We start from the raw sequence: 14697 nt of genomic DNA on the forward strand, positions 1-14697 counted from the left end.
TCAGTGTGTACTTTATTAATCAATAGATTTTAACATCTGAAACCTCTACTTGCTTTAGACTACTATGGTGATATTCCCTTATGTACAGTAGGTATGGAGAACTTGATCATACCAAAGAGTAAAGGGACATGATGGAAAGAACTGTCCCTTCCATATGCTTTTTTTCCAGCGTCTCAATGTTTTGATAGATTGACATCTGAACCTGATGCATAGCGCATTGTTTTTTGTTGATAATTCACCCAGTAGTCTGTTTTATGTACCCTACATTGTGAAATGTACTTGTTGTCCCCTCATCCACTGCATATTCCTGATACACCAATGTTAGAGCACTAAGAGCGCTTTATACTTTGTGATTGGAGGAATGGGTGGTCAGATTTACCACCAGTCTCTTTAATACGGTGGATCCATCAAAAACTAAAGAGGTATCCAAATTCAATAGTCCTTAAATAATTTGGACTAAAGCCTCATTATTTATGGTGTACTGAATATAGTGTGATGCAGTGACCCCCTGTTACAGCTAGGGGGCGCTGTAGTTGCTCCTCGGGATGCGCATGGAGGCTTATCTGTGATTATGATGGTGAAACAGTGACCGTCAGGATTGTAAATGGCTGGTATGTTTCGCAGAGGGAGTCTGCGCTGTAAGTCGGTAATGTTGTTGTTCTGGAACCTGTAGTCCCACAAGTGTTTGTATAGTTTGTAAAGGGAGGCTTGCAGGGTTAGCTGGAGAGCTGGGTGGGTCTGGCTAACCACACACACCACCCATTTATGGGAGTGGTTACAACTACATAAAGTGACTAGGGTTTGGTCACATGGGCTCTGTAATGGAGAGCGTGTAGATCCTGGACGGCTTGTGTGTTGGGAGGTCCTGTGTGTGGACTGGATCCCTGAATAGCGCACTGAGAGGCTGTGGATCTGAAGACTTGTGTGTTGGAAATTCTGGGAGTAGGATCGGATCGCTGAATTGCGCACTGAGAGACTTGTGTGTTGGACGGTCTCAGGTGGGGACGGACATCCTGAACAGCGCACGGAAAGGCCGAATGTGCAGAGTCTGTGATGGCACTGCATTGGGGGAGCTACAGACAGTCTGTGCATCTGGACTGTCAGGTGGCACAGTGAGCAAGGCATTGTCCAGGACAGTGATCCCAGTTCGGCAGCTTCCCTGGGAGAGAAAGGACTGACAGAAGGTTAGCGTGTGGAGCAGGAGCTCCAGCAGGAGCTCCAGAAAGGTAACACCCGGGAAGGGGGCTATCATAATGGCAGAGAAGTATCTGCCAGTGGAACAGACTGTTGGTGCTTGTTGTGTTCCATGGACATTGATGAACTGTTCAGCGTACGGTCACCCATGGTAACTGGACGAAGTGAGAAGTCCAGCATGTTAAGTGACTTTGAGTTGAAGCCGTATAAAATGTATATAATGAACTGTGCATGACCGGGTAATGCTGCATAAAATAAACCGGATAGACTGTTTAAGTGGAAACCCGTGCCTGTGTGACTGAATCCGGCGCTAAGCGAGTGTCCCCCCAACACACTCAGTAAGCGCTATCTCACAATAGCAAGTAAAACTTTGTAAGGTACATTATTTTGTTCACTAATAACTGGTTAAAGGCAATTGTGTATATACACAGTTTTAATTTTTTCTTTTTTCTGTGAATATTTTATATACTTAATTAAAGGTTAAGTTTTAATATCCCAATTTTGCTATAATGGAACTTTATTATTTGGGTCAGATTCAAATTCCTAAACTAAAACACATCTCAGACTCTCTTCTGATTTTACACTGTCACAATATTATTCATTAGTAAATCTGCCCTTTTGTTTGTTTGTTTTCTTTTCTTTTTTAGAAGCATTTTCTTTTTTTGGCATATAAAAAATTTATCAAATCTTATAGACAAACCTAAAGAGAAACAGTCCACTTAATTTCAGCTAAACATAGCATTTTTTATTAAAAGAAAATATGTGTAATTCTTCTTAAAATGAAATATATAAACTTCATATACAGTATTTTAATGTTTTTCTACTATTTTGCTTTTAAAAGTTAATATAATGTGCTTTCTCTGTAGGGTAATTTGGATAAGTCTTATTGCAGCAGTGATATTGTGGCTTATTTTTGACACAGCAAAAATGGGATCCAATCAGCTGATTTCATTTGGTGGCCTTGTTATGTATATCCTCCTGATGCTCATCTTCTCTAAACATCCAACTAAGGTATAGAGATCACATTTACCCAGAAACACATTTCAAGTTATTGTTTCTTTTTTTTAAATTTCGTATATGACAAATATGTAATAAATGATGGAGGAGGAAGTCTACAACTTAGTGACAAGATAGTACCAAATGGCAATGTAGAATGTGAGCATATACCTATTCTTAATGGAAATAAACAATGGAGGAAGATGTAATTTATAAATGGCTTTCAAATTAGTCTTTTATGATAGATAGATAGATAGATAGATAGATAGATAGATAGATAGATAGATAGATAGATAGATCAAAAAAGTAAGAGCAGCGCTAAAAATTACAAGTTTGGTGCAGAGCCCCCCAAGTAGAGGCCAATCCTTAAGTAGAAATTCAAAGATTGGAGGCAACACACCATTCAGAATGAACAAAGAGCTTCTGTTTAATAGCCCATCGTGGCATCGTTTCGGTTCATTAGTGAAAACCTTTTTTTAGCAATACATGGGTGCACATGATATTTAAAGCATACAAATGATTGAGGTGCTTAACAACAATTACATTCATGTATTATGAATGTACTGTGCATGACAGAAGAAAAAAGACCATATGCACCTGTCATGCGCAGTACATTGAGTTTCCTTTGCCTGTAACTAAGATGACGCCGGGATTGTAGAATGTCTACGTGGGATGACGATCACTTCCTGCTTTGCGGTCTTTCTCTTTTTTACTCTGACTTGCGCATTGAAATTAACAGGACGCCGATATCGACGTGCACCTGCATGAATTGAATGGGGTGAGTCATGAAAGTGAGTAATAACATGCAGCTGTAACTAAATTACCAATGACTATTTGATCCACTACTGTAATGTTTTGTCTGTATGTATTTCACTGCACTGCACTTTAATGTATTTCTATATATATATATATATATATATATATATATATATATATATATATATATATATATATATATATGACCTATGAATGCACTTTTGTATGTTTTTTTGTAAAATGACATACTCTTTCTTATGTAATTGTTGTTAAGCACCTCAATCATTTGTATGCTTTAAATATCATGTATGTGCACCCATGTATTGCTTGAAAAAGGTTCTCACTAATGAACCGAAACATCACTATGATGGGCTATTAAACAGAAGCTTTTTTTTTTCACTTTGAACGGTGTGCTGCCTCCAATCTTTGAATTTTTAGATAGATAGATATTTGATAACATATAGATAGATAGAATTGTGATTAGATAGATAAACAGACAAAATGAGATGCAGCACCAGCTAACTGATGTGTGGATGCAAAGCTTCCCAGGCAAAAGCCAATACTTTTTACTTGAAAAAGGTTCAGACATAAACCGTAACATTGCCATATTGGGTGAAAAAACATACTCATAAATTAAATTTATGGGATCAAATAACTAAACATTGGCATGTACATGTATATTTACCCCTTTTGCTATGAAGGCCCTAAAAATTTCTGGTGCAAGTAATTACCTTCATAAGTCACATGCTTAGTGAAAAGAAGTCCACTTGTGTGCACTCTAAGTGTCACATGGTCTGTCACTATATACACACCTTTTCTGAAAGGCCACAGAGGCTGAAACAACATTAAGCAAGAGGCACCACTAATTGAACAACACCATGAAAACCAAGGAGAGCTCCAAACAAGTCAAGGACAAAGTTGTTGAGAAGTACAAGTCCGGGTTGGGTTATGCATTAATATCCCAATCTCTGAAGATCCCTCGGAGCACCATCAAATTCATTATCATCAAATATAAAGAACATGGTGCACAACAAATCTGCCAAGAGAGCACAGCCCACCAAAACTCTCAGCCCGAGCAAAGAGGGCATTATTCAGAGAGGCAAAACAGAGACTAAAGGTAACCCTAAAGTAGCTGCAGAGTTCCCAAGCAGAGATTGGAGTATCTGTCCATATGACCACAATAAGCCATACACTCAGAGGTGGCCTGGTTGGAAGAGTGGGCAAAAAAAGCCTTTACTTACACACCAAAATTGTAAGGCTCATTTTCAGTTTGCCAAAATACATGTGGGAGACTCCCCAAATGTATGAAAGAAGGTGCTGTGGTCAGATGAGACCAAAATCTTACCTTTTGGCCACCAAGGTAAATGCTATGTCTGGTACTAAACCATCACAGCTCGTCACCCCAAAAACACCATCACCACAGTGAAACACAGTGGTAGCAGTAGCATGCTTTGGACATGTCTTTCGGCAGCAGGGTCAGAAAAAATGGTCAGAGCTGAGGGGAAGATGTATGGTGCGAAATACAGGGATATTCTTGAGCAAAATCTGTTTCAGGCTATCAGTGACTTGAGACTGGGACGAAGGTTAACTTTTCAACAAGACAATGACCCAAAGCATACTGCTAAAGCAACACTCGAGTGATTTAAGGGGAAACATGTAAATGTTTTGGAGTGGCCCTGTCAAAGCCCAGACCTTAATACAATTGAGAACCTGTTGTCAGACTTGAAGATTGCTGATTAGCAGAGGAAACTATCTAACTTGAAGGAGCTGGTGAAGTTTTGCCCAGAGGAATAGGCAAAAATCCTAATGGCAAGATGTGGAAAGCTCATAGAGACTTATCCAAAGTGATGTGCAGCTGTAATTGTCGCAACAGGAGGCTCCACAAAGTGCTGACTTTAGGAGGGGTAAATAGTTATGCACACTGGAATTTTCAATTATGTTGTCATATTTGTTGTTTGCTTCAAAATAAAAAAAAAACCAAATGTTCACAGTTGTAGGCATGTCCGTTACATGAACTGATGAAAACCATAAAAAAACTGTGAAATTCCAGGTTGTAAAAAATATTGAAAAAATGCCAAGAGGATACTTTCACAAACGACTGTATGTGATAAGATAGACAATAAATAGATAGATCATAGATAGGATAGATTTGCTATAAGATATCTATGTGATAGATAGATACATATTTAAGATAGAATTGTGATAAGATATATTTTTAAATAAAATCTGTATGTGACATATGAGGAATAAGTGTGGATGAGTGATGTACAGTGGGGCAAAAAAGTATTTAGTCAGTCAGCAATAGTGCAAGTTCCACCACTTAAAAAGATGAGAGGCGTCTGTAATTTACATCATAGGTAGACCTCAACTATGGGAGACAAACTGAGAAAAAAAAATCCAGAAAATCACATTTTCTGTTTTTTTATCATTTTATTTGCATATTATGGTGGAAAATAAGTATTTGGTCAGAAACAAAATTTCATCTCAATACTTTGTAATATATCCTTTGTTGGCAATGACAGAGGTCAAACGTTTTCTGTAAGTCTTCACAAGGTTGCCACACACTGTTGTTGGTATGTTGGCCCATTCCTCCATGCAGATCTCCTCTAGAGCAGTGATGTTTTTGGCTTTTCACTTGGCAACACGGACTTTCAACTCCCTCCAAAGGTTTTCTATAGGGTTGAGATCTGGAGACTGGCTAGGCCACTCCAGGACCTTGAAATGCTTCTTACGAAGCCACTCCTTCGTTGCCCTGGCGGTGTGCTTTGGATCATTGTCATGTTGAAAGACCCAGCCACGTTTCATCTTCAATGCCCTTGCTGATGGAAGGAGGTTTGCACTCAAAATCTCACGATACATGGCCCCATTCATTCTTTCATGTACCCGGATCAGTCGTCCTGGCCCCTTTGCAGAGAAACAGACCCAAAGCATGATGTTTCCACCACCATGCTTTACAGTAGGTATGGTGTTGGATGGATGCAACTCAGTATTCTTTTTCCTCCAAACACGACAAGTTGTGTTTCTACCAAACCGTTCCAGTTTGGTTTCATCAGACCATAGGACATTCTCCCAAAACTCCTCTGGATCATCCAAATGCTCTCTAGCAAACTTCAGACGGGCCCGGACATGTACTGGCTTAAGCAGTGGGACACGTCTGGCACTGCAGGATCTGAGTCCATGGTGGCGTAGTGTGTTACTTATGGTAGGCCTTGTTACATTGGTCCCAGCTCTCTGCAGTTCATTCACTAGGTCCCCCCGCGTGGTTCTGGGATTTTTGCTCACCGTTCTTGTGATCATTCTGACCCCACGGGGTGGGATTTTGCGTGGAGCCCCAGATCGAGGGAGATTATCAGTGGTCTTGTATGTCTTCCATTTTCTAATTATTGCTCCCACTGTTGATTTCTTCACTCCAAGCTGGTTGGCTATTGCAGATTCAGTCTTCCCAGCCTGGTGCAGGGCTACAATTTTGTTTCTGGTGTCCTTTGACAGCTCTTTGGTCTTCACCATAGTGGAGTTTGGAGTCAGACTGTTTGAGGGTGTGCACAGGTGTCTTTTTATACTGATAACAAGTTTAAACAGGTGCCATTACTACAGGTAATGAGTGGAGGAAAGAGGAGACTCTTAAAGAAGAAGTTACAGGTCTGCGAGAGCCAGAAATCTTGATTGTTTTTTTCTGACCAAATACTTATTTTCCACCATAATATGCAAATAAAATGATAAAAAAACAGAAAATGTGATTTTCTGGATTTTTTTTTCTCAGTTTGTCTCCCATAGTTGAGGTCTACCTATGATGTAAATTACAGACGCCTCTCATCTTTTTAAGTGGTGGAACTTGCACTATTGCTGACTGACTAAATACTTTTTTGCCCCACTGTATGTCTGTCATATGATGAAGCCAAGTAGGTCTCTTCCAGAAAATAGAACATAGAATAGTGCCTTTCTAGAACCGCCTATTGAAGATAGTGTCTGATCCTTTAACAAGCCTTTCAACATGACTACGGATATAAGCCAAATAGGTTTCCTCCAAAAGAGACACCCATCTGCAGACAGATGTGCCTGAGTTTTTGCCCCATCAGTTCAGAGAAGAGTACTAGCTATGACTAACAGGGAGATAATGGGAGATGACAATAGTAAAGTGCTAAAAGATTAGAATAAATATATTAAATCAAATTAAGGGGGAGAAGTAAAGTTCTGTCTGTATCTTTGTTTGGAAGGTTCACTGGCGACAAGTGTTCTGGGGAATTGGACTACAGTTCCTATTAGGACTTCTTATCCTAAGAACAAAGCCAGGATTTGATGCATTTGACTGGCTTGGCATACAAGTACAGGTAATACTTTTGTGATTGTAATTTTAAAATTCAACATACCCAGTTAAAAAAAATTGTTAAAAAAGTCTACTTGGCCACATGTTTTCATCTATTGTACCTGAACTGCCCCATATCTGAAATGTTCTGTTGTCTGGCATTAGGCTAAAGCTTAAACCTATGCTAGCCAACAAAACAGAAAGTGCAACAGCAATGTCGTAACTTTTCCAACAAGTTCATTTAGGAAATACAATAATTGCTGTTATTGATGATGGTGTGATGTGATGCCTGCTACTGTGCTGACAGCAGAGTAAATGGTAATTTCCATATTGGGGAGATCCACAAATTAACCCTACCTAGAAGACCATAAAATGTAACTTTTATTTCTATTAATTAAAATAAAGTGTATATAAAAGGTATAAAACTTTTTGTCCCTAATCTGTCTCAAAAGTCTACAGTTATTATATGCAGTATTCCTGCTTATTTATATTTATAAAGTGTGTAGCACCCGGTATGCTAATACATATTGGCAGAATACTACAACAAATATTAGCACCAGCATCCCCCCAACATGTTTTAACATGCTAGCGGCCTCATCAGGAGATGGAACATAGGCTTAATAGGCCTATGTCCCATCCCCTGATGACGCCGCTAGCACAGTGAAACATGTTAGGAGGACGCTGGTGCTAATTTTTGTTGTAGTATTCTGCCAATATGTATTAGCATACCGGGTGCTACACACTTTATAAATTAGCAGGAATGCTGTATAAAATAACTGCAGACTTTTGAGACAGGTTAGGGACAAACGTTTTATACCCTTATGCCCTTGGTATATACTTTACTTTAATTAACAGAAATAAATGTTAAATTTTATGGACTTCTAGTGAGGGTTTATTTGGGGCTCTCTCCTATTTGGAAATTATATACACAGTATATCCCTCCAAAGACCATCTCAGTTCCTCCACTATTTTTGCTATACAGAGTATGGTGTCAGAATATGCAGAAGAGCGGAATGGTGCCCATCAACCTTTACAAAGACTGATCGTCTCTGTCTGGAGTCTGTAACACACTGTGATAAATAACATTCAGTGCATGTTAGTCAGGATATAGCTACTCATTTTTCTATTAATTAAACTGCAAGGTTATTAAGGTTCAAATATCACATTTAATAAAGCACTAAATAGGTTTAACAATTGCAACATGCCTGATTGTTGAGGGCTTCCTGGAAGAAATAGCTAAACAGGACAACTAAAACAACAAAATTCTTTACTATTGACAATTTTGATTCATATACACAGTTGGGGAAATAAGTATTTGATCCCTTGCTGATTTTGTAATATACAAAAAAAGGTTGCACTCTATCGTGCCAAAGCATGTCGAATAGGAAATACATGAAATAGGAATAGCAAAATGGCTTTTGAACATTAGGAAAAATATTTGAGACGCTTTGCACAAAATTTGGCCAAATAGTGTGAGCCCATCAACAATCGTCAAGGTGGCCTCATTAATCTGATGGGTTCCTGACCTCCCTGTCCAAATGTGAACGCTTACCTAAGGCTAATGTCTGTATGCATGGATGAATATGGACACCTCTCTCAGTAAAGCCTACATATATGGGTTGGCCGGAACCAAGTGTGATTAGATGTAATTAAAAACCAGATGGTGACGGGAGGAGTGCTCAGTCAGTAAGCTAACATAGAATTGACAGAAAAACGACTGGCACATCCAAACTAGTGTGAATAGGTGCATACCAGGAGCAGCTACCTCCATATACAATATACAAAAAAAGTTGCACTCTATCGTGCCAAAGCATATATTGTATATTGTATATGGAGGTAGCTGCTCCTGGTATGCACCTATTCACACTAGTTTGGATGTGCCAGTCATTTTTCTGTCAGTTCTATGTTAGCTTACTGACTGAGCACTCCTCCCGTCACCATGTGGTTTTTAATTACATCTAATCACATTTGGTTTCAGCCAACCCATATATATGTAGGCTTTAGGCTACTTTCACACATCAGGTTTGAGCGTCAGGCTCAATCTGGCTAATTTTCAAAAAAACAGAGCCGGCAAATGTTGTCGCCGGATCCAGTTTTTTTCCCCATAGACTTGTATTAGTGCCGGATTGCGCCTGATGACCTTGCGTTTCGTCCGGTTTTCGCCGGATCCGGCAAATCTGCTGTTTCCGGTTTCTTGAAAACACATCCATAGCAACATTTTTTGTCTCCAGCGCTTCCGGCTGTTTGCTAGAATGTCAGTCTATGGGAGCCGGAAGGTGCCGGATGCCGGCTCCGGATTCCGTTTTTTTAAACTGAGCATGCTCCAAATTTTTTTTTTATCCAATAATCTAGATATGCTAGCCGGATCCGTCAAAAAAACGGATCCGTTGCATCAGTTTTTCACAATCTGCGCCGAATCCAGTTTTTCCAACATTCGCCGGATTGTGCCTGATGCAAAAAACCTGATGTGTGAAAGTAACCTTACTGACAGAGGTGTCCACATTCACCCATGCATACAGCCTTAGGTAAGTGTTCACATTTGGACAGGGAGGTCAGGGACCCATCAGATTAATGAGGCCACCTTGACGATGGTTAATGGGCTCACACTATTTGGCCAAATTTTGTGCAAAGTGTCTCCTAAATATTTTTCAAAAAAAGCCATTTTGATATTCCTATTTCATGTACCGTATTTCCTATTCAACATGCTTTGGCATGATAGAGTGCAACCTTTTTTTTGTATATTGTATATGGAGGTAGCTGGTCCTGGTATGCACCTATTTACACTAGTTTGGATGTGCCAGTCATTTTTCTGTCAATTCTATGTTAGCTTACTGACTGAGCACTTCTCCCTTCACCATGTAGTTTTTAGTTACATCTAATCACATTTGGTTCCGGCCAACCCATATATGTAGGCTTTACTGAGAGGTGTCCACATTCACCTATGCATACAGACATTAGCCTTAGGTAAGTGTTCACATTTGGACAGGGAGGTCAGGGTCCCATCAGATTAATGAGGCCACCTTGACGATGGTTGATGGGCTCACACTATTTGGCCAAATTTTGTGCAAAGCATCTCATAAATATTTTTCCTAATGTTCAAAAGCCATTTCGCTATTCCTATTTCATGTATTTCCTAATTGACATACTTTGGCACAATAGAGTGCAACATTTTTTGTATATTGTATATGGAGGTAGCTGCTCCTGGTATGCACCTATTCACACTAGTTTGGATGCGCCAGTCGTTTTTCTGTCATTGCTGATTTTGTAAGTTTGCCCACTGACAAAGACATGAACAGTCTATAATTTTAAGGGTATGTTAATTTTAAAATTGAGAGATAGAATAGCAAAAATAAAATCCAGAAAATCACATTGAATAAATTACATAAATTTATTTGCATTTTTGCAGTGAGATATAAGTATTTGATCCCTTACTAACCATTAAGAGTTCTGGCTCCTACAGACCAGTTAGATGCTCCTAATCAACTTGTTACCTGCATTAAAGACAGCGTTCTTACATAGTCACCTTTATAAAAAGACTCCTGTCCACAGACTCAATTAATCAGTCAGACTCTAACGTCTACAATATGGGCAAAAAAAAGAGCTTTATAAGGATGTCAGGGACAAGATCATAGACCTGCAGAAAGCTGGAATGGGCTACAAAACCATAAGTAAGATGCTGGATGAGAAGGAAACAACTGTTGGTGCAATAGTAAGAAAATGGAAGAAATACAAAATGACTGTCAATCAACATCAATCTGGAGCATCATGCAAACTCTCACCTTGTGGGGTATCCTTGATCATGAGGAAGTTGAGAGATCAGCCTAAAACTACACAGGGGAAACTTGTTAATGATCTCAAGGCAGCTGGGACCATAGTCACCAAGAAAACCATTGGTAACACATTACGCCGTAAAGGTTTCAAATCCTGCAGGGCCCGCAAGGTCCCCCTGCTCAAGAAGGCACATGTGCAGGCCCGTCTAACATTTGACATTGAACACCTGGATGATTCTGTAAGTGATTGGGAGAAAGTGTTGTGGTCAGATGAGACAAAAATTGAGCTCTTTGGCATTAACTCAACTCGCCGTGTTTGGAGGAAGAGAAATGTTGCCTATGACCCAAAGAACACTGCACTAATTGTCAAGCATGGAGGTGGAAACATTACGTTTTGAGGGTGTTTCTCTGCTAAGGGCATGGGACTTCTTTACCGCATCAATAGGAGAATGGATGGAGCCATGTACCATAATATCCTGAGTGACAACCTCTTTCCCTCCACCAGGATATTAAAAATGGTTCGTGGCTGGGTCTTCCAGCAAGACAATGACCCAAAACATACAGCCAAGGCAACAAAGGAGTAACTCAAAAAGAAGCACATTAAAGTCATGGAGTAGCCTAGCCAGTCTCCAGACCTTAATCCCAAAGAAAACTTACGGAGGGAGTTGAAGCTCAGGGTTGCCAAGTGACAGCCTCAAAATCTTAATGATTTAGAGATGATCTGCAAAGAGGAGTGGACCAAAATTCCTCCTGACATGTGCGCAAACCTCACCATCAACTACAAAAAACGTCTGACTGCTGTGCTTACCAACAAGGGTTTTGCCACCAAGTATTAAGTCTTGTTTGCCAGAGGGATCAAGTACTTATTTCTCACTGCAAAATGCACATAAATGTATATACTGTAATTTATATAATGCGATTTTCTTGATTTTATTTTTGATATTCTATCTCTCAATATTAAAATTAGCTTACCCTTAAAATTATAGACTGTTCATGTGTTTGTCAGTGGGCAAACTTACAAAATCAGCAAGGGATCAAATACTTATTTCCCCCACTGTAAATATATAATTTTTCCACATGAAAAATGTCAATGGTAAAGGTGAAGCTTCACTGGTAAACGTTATAATGTTCACATTCTTTTCAATTTGTTTACTTTACCAGCATAGAAAAGTAACCACTTACTTTAGGTCTCCATACACACCGTAATATAGCAGTGGACTCCTTGCATAACCCATCCACTTTATACATCAAAAATCAAGATAAAGTTCCCATAGCATAAAAAAAAGATCCAATAAAGAGTTATGACCTTAAATTACACAGTCTGGTGCCACTTGGTGTTTCTAACATAGTCTGATGCCATTTGGTGCTACTTACCTAGTCTGGCGCCACTTGGTGTTACTTACATAGTCTGGCACCACTTGGTGTTACTTACATAGTCTGATGCCACTGGGTGTTACTTACATATTCTAGCACCACTTGATGTTACTTACATAGTATGGCGCCACTTGGTGTTACTTACATAGTCTGATGCCACTTGGTGTGACTTACATAGTCTGGCACCACTTGGTGTTACTTACATAGTCCAGCACCACGTGATCTTACTTACATAGTCTGGCATCACTTGATGTTACTTACATAGTCTGGCGCCACATGGTGTTACTTACATAGTCTGGTGCCACGTGGTGTTACTTACATAGTCTGATGCCATTTGGTGTTATTACATAGTCTGGCTCTGCTTGATGTTACTTACATAATCTCCACTTGATATTACTTATATAGTTTGGCACCACTTGATGTTACTTACATAGTCTGGCGCCATGTGGTGTTACTTATATAGTCTGGCGCCACGTGGTGTTACTTGCATAGTCTGGCACCACTTGGTGTTACTTGCATAGTCTGGCTACACTTGGTGTTACATAGTCTGGCACCACTTGATGTTCCTTATATAGTTTGGCGCCACTTGGTGTTACTTACATAGTCTGGCGCTACTTGGTGTTACTTACATAGTCTGGCGCCACTGGATGTTACTTACATAGTCTGGCACCACTGGATGTTATTTACATAGTCTGATGCTACTTGGTATTACTTACATAGTCTGGCGCCACTTGGTGTTACTTACATAGTCTTGCGCCACTTGGTGTTGCATGGTCCGGTGCCACTTGATGTTACTTACATAGTCTGGCATCACTTGATGTTACATAGTCTGGCGCCATGTGGTGTTACTTACATAGTCTTGAGCCACTTGGTGTTGCATGGTCCGGTGCCACTTGATGTTACTTACATAGTCTGGCACCACTTGGTGTTACTTACATAGTCTTGCGCCACTTGGTGTTGCATGGTCCGGTGCCACTTGATGTTACTTACATAGTCTGGCATCACTTGATGTTACTTACATAGTCTGGCGACACTTGGTGTTACTTACATTGTCTTGCGCCACTTGGTGTTGCATGGTCCGGTGCCACTTGATGTTACTTACATAGTCTGGCATCACTTGATGTTACTTACATAGTCTGGCACCACGTGGTGTTACTTGCATAGTCTTGTGCCACTTGGTGTTGGATGGTCCGGTGCCACTTGATGTTACTTACATAGTATGGCACCACTTGGTGTTACTTACATAGTCTTGCGCCACTTGGTGTTGCATGGTCCGGTGCCACTTGATGTTACTTACATAGTCTGGCGCCACTTGGTGTTACTTACATAGTCTTGCGCCACTTGGTGTTGCATGGTCCGGTGCCACTTGATGTTACTTACATAGTCTGGCACCACTTGGTGTTACTTACATAGTCTTGCGCCACTTGGTGTTACTTACATGGTCTGGTGCCACTTGGTGTTACTCACATAGTCTGGCGCCACTTGATGTTACTTATATATTCTGGTGCCACTTGGTTCTACCTACATAGTTTGATGCCACTTGGTGTTACTCACATAGTCTGGCGCCACTTGATGTTACTTACATAGTCTGGCGCCACTTGATGTTACTTACATAGTCTGGCGCCACTTGGTGCTACTTACATAGTCTGGCTCCACTTGGTGTTACTCACAAAGTCTGGCACCAATTGATGATATTATCTAGTCTTGCACCACTTGGTGTTACTTACATAGTCTGACACTACTTGGTGTTATTTATATAGTGTGGCACCATTTAGTGTTGCTTACATAGCCTGGTGCCATTTAGTGTTACTTATATAGTCTGGTGTAATTAAGTGTTACTTACATAGTCTGGTGCCATTTAGTGTTACATAGTCTGGCGCCACTTGGTGTTACTTACATAGTCTGGCACCACTTGGTTCAGGTCACTAAATGTGCAGGTCCATTTAGTGACCCGAATTCTGCTGGTCATGCATGCTCAGTCATTCTTCCCACAGCCTGTTCTTACTGGTCCTGTAGGCAAATGCAGAGTAGGTTTCTGTACTGCAAGGCAGAGTGACTGAGCATGCATGACCATTCGCCATACCAAATATAAAGGATGTAATAACTCTTCATCTGGCTATTTTTTATTAACACCATGTAAATTATAAATATTATTTTTTTATGATCTTTACAGTGGATTTGATATGTAATGGTGGACCTTTAATGCCCTTTAAGGGCATTATTTGTCCTATCCCATTAGCCTAGTGCATTTTTAGTCCACATTTGATTCTACAATATGACTTTCTGTCCTAAATTTTTTTGCTT

General features: G+C 40.0%; 1 protein-coding gene across 1 annotated transcript in view; it reads left to right on the plus strand.

The window, feature by feature from the left end:
* Positions 1–14697, plus strand: part of SLC28A3 (solute carrier family 28 member 3) — a 138871-nt gene that overhangs the window by 81359 nt on the left and 42815 nt on the right. The window contains exons 6-7 of the mRNA XM_077248953.1: positions 2061–2205; positions 7161–7274. Of these exons, the coding sequence (XP_077105068.1) occupies positions 2061–2205; positions 7161–7274 (259 nt within the window). The remainder of the gene's footprint in view (positions 1–2060; positions 2206–7160; positions 7275–14697) is intronic.

Source organism: Ranitomeya variabilis, chromosome 1 (genome assembly GCF_051348905.1).
Source record: "Ranitomeya variabilis isolate aRanVar5 chromosome 1, aRanVar5.hap1, whole genome shotgun sequence".
NCBI lineage: Eukaryota > Metazoa > Chordata > Amphibia > Anura > Dendrobatidae > Ranitomeya > Ranitomeya variabilis.